The sequence below is a fragment of the Nannospalax galili genome, unplaced genomic scaffold (assembly GCF_000622305.1).
Source record: "Nannospalax galili isolate Female #2095 unplaced genomic scaffold, S.galili_v1.0 scaffold1354, whole genome shotgun sequence".
NCBI lineage: Eukaryota > Metazoa > Chordata > Mammalia > Rodentia > Spalacidae > Nannospalax > Nannospalax galili.
This window is the reverse complement of record NW_008335784.1, coordinates 611,573-624,341: the sequence shown is the minus strand read 5'-3', so window position 1 is coordinate 624,341 and position 12,769 is coordinate 611,573. Positions and strand designations below refer to the sequence as shown.

Below are 12,769 nucleotides of genomic sequence, written 5' to 3'. Positions count from 1 at the left end.
CTCTATACTTTCTCTGAATAAACGGTAATCTAAATTACAGGTCAGATTAATTGGATATTATCTTGTTATAAAAATAATTCCCTATTGTTAAAAAATGATCTTACATATAGTGACTTAATATTTTAAAGATGTTAAACATTTTATTATGTATCATTTATTTATGTATGTACTTATTTTGTGTGTGCATGCATGTCCCACAGCATGTGTGTGGTCAGAGGACAACTTTCAGGAGTTGGTTCTCTCATTCCATCATGTGGGTCCAAGAGATGGAACTCAGGTCCATTAGGCTTGGTGGCAGACACTCCTACCTGCTGAGTCTTCCAGTCATAATATTTTATTTATTATTTTTATTTTATGTGTATGAATGTATTGTCTGCATGTATGTGAATGCACCTATGTCATGCAATTCTGCGGAGGTCAGAAGAGGGCTTCGGATTTCCCTGGAACTGGAGTCAAGGATGGTTCGTAGCTGCCATATGGGTGCTGGGAATCGAACCCAGGTCCTCTGCAGGAGCAGTCAGTGCTCTTAACCGCTGAGCCATCTCTCCAGCCCCTGAAATTCCTTTTAAATATCTCCGTCATAGGGTTGGAGAGATAGCTTAGCAGTTCAGAGTGATTGCTGCTCTTCCAGAGCACTCAAGTTTGGTTCCCAGAACCCCTTTTCACAACTATGAACTCCAAGAGATCCAATCCCCTTCTGGCTTCCATGGGCACCTGCACACGTGGCATAAACAGACACACACACACACACACACACACACACACACACACACACCCTTACAAATAAAAGATAAAAATAAATCTTTAATAAATTTCTCAATCATGCTCAGTAATTTTAGTAACAGTTTTTTGTTTGTTTGTTTTTTGTTGTTGTTCTTTTTGAGACAGGGTCTCCCTATAGCCCCAGCTGTCCTGGAACTCACTATGTAGACCAGGCTGGCCTTGAACTCACAGAGATTTGCCTGCCTCTGCCTCCCGAGTGCTGGGATTAAAGGCGTGCGCCACCATACCCTGCCCCCAGTTTTTAATATGCTGGCACTAATAGATTGGTATGAGCTTCTCTTTTTAAATACCCCAATCCCAGCATACCTTTTTAGAATTCTTCTGGTATTTTAGAATCAGAGATATAATTTATATACTAAATGCTGATCTGTAAGTCAATTAATTTATGAAAAAGGCAGTATTTGGTCTATATGTCTATATAGGTTCACAATTATGTATACAGCAAAATGAAACCAAATAGAGTTATTTATAAACTTGTTGCAAGAATAGCTCTTAGTCTCTCCAGAAGGATTTCGGGTACAGTGGGTTATTCTTGTGTAGCTATTTCCTTCTAATTGAAACATTCCCTTATGGAGAGAAGTGGGGAGACTCATGAAACACTAAAAGTTAAGCGTCTCCCTAGGCCTCTGCTCAAGTTTATATAAGCAATAAACAACTGACAAGAGAGAAGAGACTCTTCTGTGATGAAGATGTCTGCAAGGTACTCAGGGAGTTTGAGCAATGCAGCTTTTGTAAGCTGTCACTCACTGGGGCGGGCTCTTCAGAGATGCAGCTGCCTAGTCACTCATGCTACTGTCACAAACCCCAACGAACTCACTGATTCATCATGATAGACTACAGTAGAATCATTACTGTGTCTTGTTCTTGGTACCCAGTTTGGGATGCACAATTATTCACGCGTCTCCAGGAAAGTCATTCAAGTATGAGTATATGAATACAAAAATGAATATAGATAATTCTACTAGAGAATTCCAGGTGTACATGATGGAGCTAAGGAAGATGACTTTAAAAAGCTTAACTCATTATTTTGAAACAAAACTATGCAGTGCCTTATAAATATCTCCAGAATATTATTAAGCAAGAGATGGAATATTCAGATAAAGAAGTCAAAGGAAAAAACTTGGTAATTGGTTATCTATTCATTATTGTTCTGACTGGTACAGTAGTTGGAAACGCTTCTTAGTTTGGAAATTCTCTTTTCTGCTCTTAAATCAGTCATTGCATTAATGATGCATTTAGATTTTTAAGATCGTGTTTTTGGAGAAAGATCAAATGATATTTCATTAATAAGTGTTGATAACTATGTGTCTGTGCATTTGTGTGTGTGAATGTGGACAGGTGACCACAGCATGCACGTGGAAGTCTGAGGACAACCTCAGGTGAGTCGGTCATCTTCCATCTTGAGACAGGGTCTCTTTGTCATTACTACTGCATACACCAGGATAGCTGGTCCATGAGCTTTTGGGGAACCTTCTGTCTCCACCTCCCATCTTGCCTTAGGAGCTCTGGGAAGACAGAAATGTGCTACTGCTACTGGCATTTCTTGTGTTCTGGGGTTTTGAACTCAGGTCTTCATGCTTGCATAGCAAGCACTTGACCTACTGAGTCATCTCCACAGCTCGTGTTTAGCACTTTTATAATAACCTTGTTGATGTATAAATCACAAAATGTAATCAAACCCATTTTAAATATACAATTCAATTATTTTTAGTGTATTCATAGAATTGTGAAACTGTTACCACAATTCATTTTAAGACATTTTCAACACCCTCAAAAGCAGCCCTGCATCCATTAATACCACCCTCCCTATTCCTGAGCTGTCCCTCAGCCCTAGATAAAGACTAATCTGCTCTCTGTGGATTTGCTTATTCTAAACAGGGTCTATAACTGGAATTACACAATATCTGGATTGGATTTTTTTTTCATTTAGGGTGCTGTTTTCCTGGTTTGTCCACACCATAGCATAGTTAAGTACTTCATTCCCTTGTATTGACAAATAAAACCCATAGTTTGGCTATTCCACATTTTGCTTATCCATCCATTCAAGGATGACATTGGGGTTGTCTTCACTTTAAGCTCTTGTGAATAATGGTGATGAAAACATCAGTGTGCACGTTCTTATATAAATATGCTTCTATTCCTCTCACACATACACAGAAATAATCCCACTCCATCACATGTTAACTCTATATTTAACCTTCTGAAGAACAACTTTCCAGTGTGACTTTACTTTTTTACATTTCCACCTTCAAGATATGAGGGTTCTAACAGGAGGGCTCCAATTTATCTACATCCTTGTTAGAACTCATGATCTTTTCATTCACGTAACTCTTATTTTTAGTAAGTTCTAACTTAACATTTTGTGATATATTTAGGTATTTTAAATTTGGAAAAGAATTAATTATGCTTTAACTATTTCTAATTAACATTAAATATTGAAATTTGAAATACACAAATTTTATTTGTACTTTTATTGATATTTTTATGAATTCTGAATTTTCCAATTAAACAAATACTGCTATCAACACAAAATTAAATATCACATAAAATAAAGATGCTGTCATTTTTACTCTGGTTATTACAATTACAATTTATTATGATGTTTTGAATGACAAATTACCTTTAGATTCTTTTGAACCTTTTCTCTGTTTGAATATTCCTTCTAGAGAATAACTCATTTATTTTCTGCATTGACTCCTAAAAGATTTTATCTAGAGCTTTCCTTAGTTGGGAATTCGTTTCATGTCACCCTTTATTTTTATTTTCTATTTTGTAGACGTTATTTGCATACTGCTATATTTAGTGAAAGCTAACTTATATCCTCTTAAGAGGAAGGCAGGTCATAAAGAACTAAACAAACAAATATTTGACACTCTATCATCACAGTAATCCTATGTGGCTGAGTTAGGGGGAACATTTTCAACCCTAAAATGAAGAAACAGAGGCAATGAAAAGTGATTTAGACAAAGTCAGAAGCCCAGAAGTAACAAAACTGGTATTTGAACAAAGCTCTTAGAGTCCCCTGGATTAGTTACTTTTCTTATGCTGTGACAAAATACCTGACAAGCAGCAATTAAAGGAAAGAAAGGTTTATTTTGGCTTACAGTTCAAGGGAATACATTCTATTATGACAGGATGGCATGGCAGCAGGCCTGGAAACTGACTGAACACATTACATCAACAGTCAGCAAAAAGAGTGAACAGGAAGTGAAGCCTGGCTATAAAACCCCAAGACCAACCCCCAGTTTCCCACTTCCTCCAGCAATGCCCCACTTCTTAAAAGTTCCACAACCTTCCAAAACAGCGTCACCACCTGGGGACCAAGTGTTCAAACACATGAACCTATGGGGGCAATCTATATTTCAACCATGATATACCCCATTTCAGTTCTTTATATAAACTATCCTACCAACACACCACTGCTCTGTTCAAAACGGACATTTCTTGACATCTGGAAAGTAACCCCAAATAATTTCTGCAAAATTAACACTTCAATGTGGTCAGAGTCCCTGTGCTAAGATATTTTCCATCCCAGAAACTGAGATAATGTTGAAAGTTCTTCCCTATAATCCCCATAATATCTTAGCTCTGTATGAAAAAAAAATGCTTATTTTTTCATTGAAAGTTTTAATTGCTACAATATTTAAATTACTAATTTTCTGCTAATGTCAGTAAGCATGGGGAAAGACAAAAAATCTAGTATTTGTCTAATTAATAATGTCCACTGTGGTATTCCAAATAGTTTCATTGCATAATAATTTAAGGGAAAAAGACGATATTTTTCTGCATTAAAATTTGAAGTTGCATAAAAATTAATTGGCTATATTTAACTTATGTATTTTTTCTTAAAGAAAGTAAACATCTATAGAGTTAATTATAGAAATAGATTTGGTATTCATTACTAGTGATACTAAATAGAACTTAAATTTAGTATCAGATACAAGTGAAAACAGCATTTCATAAAAACACATACACATACTTGTGAGTGACTTTTGGAAATTTAAAGTCCAATAATTTTATGTATTAAAAGAGGAAAATAAGTTATAAGGATGTTCCAGACTTAGGTCACAGTTACAAAAACCATCTAAATGAACAAAACAGTCTAAACATAGTCAAAGTCAATAGAGCTTATAGTGCCTAAAATTTTTTAACCATCCTCACTGAATCTCTACTTTTAGACTTCAGTATGCTGAACACTTGCAAAGTTTGATACAAAGAATTAGACCCATCATTATTATGAGTTAATAAATATCATAATATGACATTCACAGCAAATGCTTAGTGGCAGGACCTTTTGTGTGAATAAGCATTGGCCTTCTAGAATGGTAAGAAACCTTAGCTATCATATCATTTACTGAGGTCATTTTATAGGTGTGGGAAATGAAAACAAAGTGAAATGTTTTGCCCAAGATCATCTAGGTTAATGGTAGCAGGGGGTAAAGGGACACTACAGACAACTTAACTCATGGCTGAAAGTTATTCAGGGTATTTCAGTCAAAATTTAGTATGCATTTGACTTGCAACTATGTTGAAACCTTGAGTTTAAGTAGCTGAGCCAAGCATGATATAACTAAAATAACGAAGGTTTTATAAAATTATAGCTAATGGCCAACTTAGAAACCCAATATAATAGTAATGTTACTATCAGAGCAGATCATAAATATACTGTTGAAAATGAGTGTAATGATGACAACCTCCAGGTTTCCTAAGATATTTTTAAAACTACAAGCATTTCTATTGGATATTTAGAGTCACTGGAGATATATGACTTTTATGCAGACAGAGACATCAACTTTTCAAAGAAGAACTAAAGAAGTTTGGCAGCTCTTCTTATCTATTTCAATTCCCGAGAAATGTGCTGAGCATCAACTTCATAAACTGAAGATTGTGGATGAGGAAAAAGATGGGATACACAGAAATCCACCCAGCTCTGGAATCACGGATTGAGTTTTGGAAGGTGGTTTGATCTTGAAATCTTTTTTACTGGTCCTTTCTTAGCATTCATTATCTTCTGATTAACTGGATTATATCTTCCACTGAAATAAAATAAGCATTGGTCATAATTTTTCTGTCACCATTGTATACAACAAAAACATCACATGCCACATACAGAAAACTACATATTACATCTAGCTCCTCTAGTCTCTAGTCCTGCGCAAGGCAATCTTCATCTGCACATTTTCTGCCTACAGGACAGTCTTAGGCAGTCAGGCACTATATCATATGATCTCACTACAGCTATGGGGCAATCAACACAAAAGGAGGTACTCCAAAGGGTGGGTCGCAGTCCAGCAGGCATCCTAACGTGGAAGGTTCTGTCTAAAGAGAGGGGATGGATCATTCTGACACCTTTAGAATGTGAATTAAGGTAAGAAAATAGAGAGGCCATGAAGTAGAATATGGACAGTAACAGTAATAATACATGGATCTCTGTTCCTAGACATCCATCGACTCCTCTTTCTATTATGGTCTTATGTGTCTTTATAAACTCAATCTTCTTGTGTTCTTCTGTGAGATAGCAAAAGACTATTTCAGTTCCCTGCAATGTGCTTTTGAAAAATATCTTAGTGATTGTAGCACAAATGACCGAGTAAGTACCTGTCATTTTTCTTCTAATGAGGGAGAAGTTTCTTTCCTCCATAAAAGCAAAGAGAAATTGGCAAAAATGGTCAAAAGCAAGCTTTTTAAAAAGAATTCTGGAAATCGAAGTTTTGTAGTGATTCTCAAGAAGAAAACAAATTGGGAATTTGGTGAGAACACTGAGTTCTGCAGAATTTAGTTTACGCTAATCCTGTCTACTGTCACTCTTACCTCCCTCTGGGGTAACCATGAAAATTAACGACCTGTAACTATAGCAACAACTAATAGCCTAGCAGACATGATAAGGGAACAGAGGATGCTGGAATTTCTTGAAAGCCTTACTCATTCCCAGGAAATTTTCATAGTTCAACTATCTGATGATTGATTAAAAGAAATTTACAGTCATTATATGATCTTCCCTGACATGGTTCAGTATGAAAATTTCTCTTGGAGCATTTGCTGGAACAATTAAAAGCCATCATTTTATTTCTTAGGTACCATTATTTAATTTCATAGTGGAGGCAAAAACAGGCTAACCAGAAATGCTAAAAGAGAAGGCTGAGGAGTAAGTATTAGGAAACTCCAGCGCATTTCGTGGAAGCTGGACAGTCATATGGCGTGTAGGTATGTACATGCCCAGATTCAAACGTTTCCTCAGGAGATTTAGGAAGGCCCCAAGCTCTTGTCTCTGGCTGATTTGAGGCATTGCAAAGCGAGAGTGAAGACCAAGGCAGAGTTGTAACTTTCGTGGCTGAGAGCTGAACCATGCAGAAACACATACATCAGGCCCCTCAGGAAAGGGGGGAGGTTTATTCATCCCAGGCATTTAAAAAAGCCTTTGTTCAATCATTAGGTTACTATTTAGCCAACTCACATGATTGATCAGTGGTCATCCATGACAAAGAATGCAGATTTTATAGAATGAATTAAGAAAAATTACTAAATAACAATGTGCAGCCCTTGGGAAGAGACAGAATCTGAGATGCAGAATGGCTATATGTCATATAAGATGTCTAGTTTTGACAAAAACAAGGAAGAATTATAAGGAATGCAACGAGTATAGTTCTTACATAGGGTAAAAGCGATCAGTAATACCTACTCTGAGGAGATTTAGCTATTAGACTTAATAGTTGAAGACTTTATCCACCATTTTAAATACATTCAAACAACAAAGGAAACCATATCGAATGAACTAGAGGAACACATGAGAATACTGTTTCACCAAGTAAAAGTATCAATGTAAGGAGGCAGCATGATTTTTTTGAAAAGCAAAATGGACATCATAGAGTAGAGAAATAAAATATAAATGAAGACCCAATAGAAGAATTTAATAGTAGATCGAGGCAAGCAGGAGATAGTGAAGTCTAGAAATAGATCAATGAAAATTATTCATATTAAACTATAGACAGTAAAGAATAAAGAAAAATGAAAAGAGCTTCAGAGACCTATGGAACACTAGTGTACATACCAACAAATGTGTAATAAGTATCCCAGGAGGAGAGAGGAAAGAGAAAATGGTAAAAAGAATGTTTGAAAAATAACAACTGAATATTGCCCAAGTATGGTAAAAACAAAGCAAAACAAACAAACAAAAACCAAGACAAAACATTGAACCACAAATCCAAGAGTTTGAATAAAGTACAAGATGGAAAAACACAAGAAGATCAGCATCTAGGCAGATCATCAAGAAACTATGAAAAGTCAACGCTATCTTAAAATCAGCTTTAGAGGAAAGCAACTTGGTGTGTACAAAAGAGCTTTAATAAAACGAACAATTCTTCATAAGAAACCAAGAAGGCCTATGGAATATTCAAAATGCTGTAATTAGAGAAAAACCTATCAACTAGGAATTCTAAATACAGTAAAATTATCTTTTTTTTAAAAAAGCAATACATTTTCAGATTACTAAAAATGGAAGAAATTCATCTCTAGCAAACAGGAAATCTAAAGAGTTCTCTGCATTGAATGGAAGGACACTAGGTAGCAATACAAATCTTATGAAGAAACAAACAAACAAAAAAAAAACCCAGGAAATAAAAAAATAAAGTATCCAGGCAAACAGATAAATAAATGTGTTTTATTTGTAGTTGTTTTTAATCTCTTGATTGAAATTGAGTTGGTTTTAATCTAAAATAGATTGTTCTGGATTAAAATGTTACTTGTAATTTTCACAGCAACTATAAGACCAGATCAAAAGGCCTCATTAGTAAATTCTACTAAACATTATGAATTTATCTATTTATTTACCTACCTACTACATACATACATGAAATACCAATCCTTTGCTATTAAAAAAAGTGTAAAATGCACCAATTTTATCTATGGCAATATTACCTTTATTTCCTTGTTTCTGCTTGCTTTGGGTTTGTTTTTACTGTTTTTGAAACATTTAAATTGCAATATAGAATTTTATAACTACAAATTTATGTTTAAGTACTAAATATGATAAAGAAAATTTATGCAAAAAGCATGCCAATGGCATACTCAGTATAAAGACAAAACTTTCCAACTAAGATCAGGAGCAAATTAAGGATGTTCACTATTATTATTTCTATTCAATGCTGCATGGAAGGTCTTAGATAGGTGTGATTAGGCAAACTAACTAACTAACTAACTAACTAACTAACTAAATAAATAAATAAATAAAGTCTATTCAAATTGAAAAGGAAAGTATAAATCAATGTAACAATAGCATTCCATGTCACATCTATGGGGATTATTGAATTGTTTTTAAAAATAGCTGAATGAACAAGTGTTGATGCAGATGTGGAGAATCCCAAGATGTTTCTGGTATGAACACAAACAGTCCAGCTACTTTGGGAAAACAAAAAGCTGAATGGAATCAATCCAGCAACTATACTTATAGAATATAGGAGAATTGAAAACACAACTATGGACATTTGATTTTTTGGCAAAGGTATCAAAACATGCACTGTGGGGCTGGAGAGATGGCTCAGCAGTTAAGAACACTGACCGCTTTTGCAGAGCACCTGAGGACCTGAGTTCAATTCACAGCACCCACATGGTGGCTAACAACCATCTGTAGCTCTAGTTCCAAGGGTATTTGATTCCCTCTTCTGACCTCTGTGGGTACTACATGCCATTGGTACACTTACATATATGCAGGTAATAAACTCATAAAATAAAAAGTAATAAAATATTTTCAAAAACACATACTGGAAAAAGGACAGCCTGTCCAATAATGGTACTGGCAAAACCAGAAATCCACTTGCAGAAAATGAAATTAGGGCCATGTCTCTCACCTTGAACAATAATAACAACAACAACAACAACAACAACAACAACAAAATAAATCTAAGTAGATGAAAGATCTTGGTTTAAAACTTGAAATGCTGAAACTGCCATACAAGGAAAATCTTCAAGATATAGGCATAGAAAAGAACTTTCTGAATAGAGCTTCCTGTAGTAGAGAAAATAGCCCCAATAAGTAATAAATAGTACAACATGAAATTAAAAAGCTTTTGCACAGCAAAGCAAACTAACAGCAGAAAGAACAGACAGCATACATAATGGGAGAAAATCTTTGCCGGCTACATTTCAGGAGGAAATTAATATATAGACTCTATAAAGAAATGAAAAAAATTAAACACGCCAAACCCCAAAATTGCCAATCAGTAAATGGACCAATGAACTGATGATGCAGCTCTCAAAAGATGAAATACAAATGAACAAATATTTAAAAAATCATTCAACCTCTTTATGCATTAGAGAAATGCACACAAACTACTTTGAGATTTCATTTCACTCCAATCAGAATGGCTATCAATCAAGGAACAAATGACAACAAATACTGATGAGGATGTAGGGAAAGAGGAAACTTATTCATTTTTGATGGAAGTATAAATTGGTGTGGTCATTTCAGAAATCAGTGTGGATGTTCATCAAAAATCCAAAAATATAACTACCTCTCCTGGGTTTATACCCAAAGGACTGTATATGCTATGACAGAGATATACGTGTACATTCATACTCATTGCTGCCCTGTTCATAGTAGCAAAGAAATGGAATTAGCTTAGATGTCCACCAACAGATGAATAATGAAATTGTGGTCAACATACACAATGGAATTTTATTCAGACAAAGAAGAAAGAAAATATAAAATCTGAAGGAAAATGGATGGAACTGGAAAATTAAGTGAGGAAATAGACCAAGAAAACACAAAAAACACATCTCTCTTATATATGAATCTCGGCATCTATTTTTTATGTGTATTTATGTGGGAGTGAGTGTAGATGCCAGGGTACTATAAAGGGACCCTTGATATGGGAAGAAGGAGAATGGGGAGGTTAATAGAACATGTGTGGCATGAGAGTGGAAAGGGGAATCCCGGAGTGAGGAGGATTCAAGGAGAGCAGACATGGTAGAGAGGAGCAGGTGGGACTGGAGGGATCAACCAAAACTAAGTACTTTGGAAAATGCCACAAGGAAACCCATTACTTGTAAGATAATTTGAAAATTACACAAAAGAAAACATGCATAAAATTTGTTCGAGAATATCCATAATAATATTATTCATATTATTGAAAAGTTATAAACAACCCACATGCCCATCAGCTGATGATTGGATAATCAATGGTATATAAAAACTAGAGTGTTGGCCAATCACAATAGAGTACTGACCATTCTGCAACATGAGTGAACTTGAAAACATTAAGTGACAGACACTAGCCTAGATGCCACATTCAGCACACTTTTATTTACATGTCATAACAAGAATAGAAAAAAAAATCCATAGAAACAAAGTATATTATTGATTACCAAATGTTAGAGGGTAAGAACCAGCTATTGATAGATATGGAGTTTCTCTAGGGGAGGGAGAAGAAAATGTTCTAGAATCAATGATGATGGTTATATAACCTTGAGAATATTCTAAAAACCATTGAGTTTTGTTTCAATATAACTGTAAATTGTTTCAGTTGTATGTGAATATGTTTGCATACATTAGGGTCACAATATTGTTTTAGCTATGGTCAACAGTTTAGAAACTGCTTTAAACTCTGAGATTTTGGATTTTAAATAAATGATAGTCACTAAGTTCCTTACAAGAGTACATTAGCATAACACTGTTGAATATTTGTTGTTTACATGCTCGAATTACTGTTTTATATTAAACTTTCTCTCTTCACAAACTAATGCTTTGTTATTTTGCTAATTATTTATATTTGGTACCACACATTGGAAAGTATTGAAATTTGATATTAACCAAACCAGGAGTTTCTCAGTAACCTCTAGTTATCCTATCAAACATTCAATACAGGTTTCATCTTCATTTTACAATAAACTGAGCCTGAGTTTGACTATAACTTGTATAAAACCACATTGAATAGTATGTGGTAGAGGAAAAATGATTTTCTGTATGGGTGCAGGCAATACACTCAGATGCATGAAATAAAAATTACAAATTTAAAAAATTGTTTTTATTGAATTTTTGTGTATTTCATACAGAACGTCTTAATCAATCTTAATCATCTTTATACCCCCCATCCCCATTAGCACCCTCCCATAGGCACCCCCCACCGGAATTCATATATTCTGTCATTTGTGTTAAGGCCTATTGTGTCAAGTTAGTGTTCCCAGACATTCCTCAGTGCAAGTTCATCTACTGAGGTCTAGTCAGCTTATCTAGAGTCCTTCACTTTAGGAAGATCAGCTCTTCCTCACCCAGCAGTAATCAGGTGCCAATATTTCCTCAGCTAAGATTGGGGTCTGTTGACTATTTCCCCAGTTCTATGCTGGATTTTTGTCTGCTTGAGTTTGCATGGGAATTGTTTACACTGACACCATTGCTGTAGATTTATATGAGCAGGATCCCAGGAGCTTGTAGGACTCTATTTCCATACGGTTGTGCACCTCCTCCCTGGCTCTTAAAATCTTTCTACCCCCTCTTCTGAAATGGTCCCTGAGACCTGTGTGGGTGAAGTTTAATATAGGAGTCCTGTCCAAGAACCAGCAATCTGCAGCCTTCTAATCCCTTCCCTTTGATCATTTGTGACCTTTTGTGTTCCTGGTCCTCTGTTGCATGAGGGAGCTTCATTAATGAGAGTTGAGAGATTCATTAGTGAATTCTTTACCCCTGTTCTATGTTCTGTGAGCCTTAGGTATAGAGGTTGCATTGTAGATAGGCATGTGGTGCCTCCCTTTAATCCCAGCATTTGTGAGGCAGAGACAGGCAAATCTCTGTGAGTTCAAGGCCAGCCTGGTCTACATAGCAAGCACCAGGCCAGCTGGGGCTACAGGGAGATTCTGTCTCAAAAAAAAGGAAAAATACTGACTGTGCTGTTATTTTGACTTCCATGAGACAGCTGGTTGATAAATATTTTTCTTCATTTTTAAACTATAATTAAAATGATATAAAGCATATATATATATATATATCATAGGAAAT

At 35.4% G+C, this 12,769-nt stretch overlaps 1 protein-coding gene across 2 annotated transcripts in view; it reads right to left on the bottom strand.

Annotated features, from left to right (window-relative positions):
- Positions 1-4,844: 4,844 nt before the first annotated feature.
- The window catches only part of Ccdc169 (coiled-coil domain containing 169), a 43,876-nt gene continuing 35,951 nt past the window's right edge, over positions 4,845-12,769 (bottom strand). For both annotated transcript variants that reach the window (XM_008830495.2, XM_029562250.1), the window contains one exon: positions 4,845-5,819. In XM_008830495.2, coding sequence (XP_008828717.1) covers positions 5,720-5,819 — 100 coding nt within the window. In that variant the 3' untranslated portion in view covers positions 4,845-5,719. The remainder of the gene's footprint in view (positions 5,820-12,769) is intronic.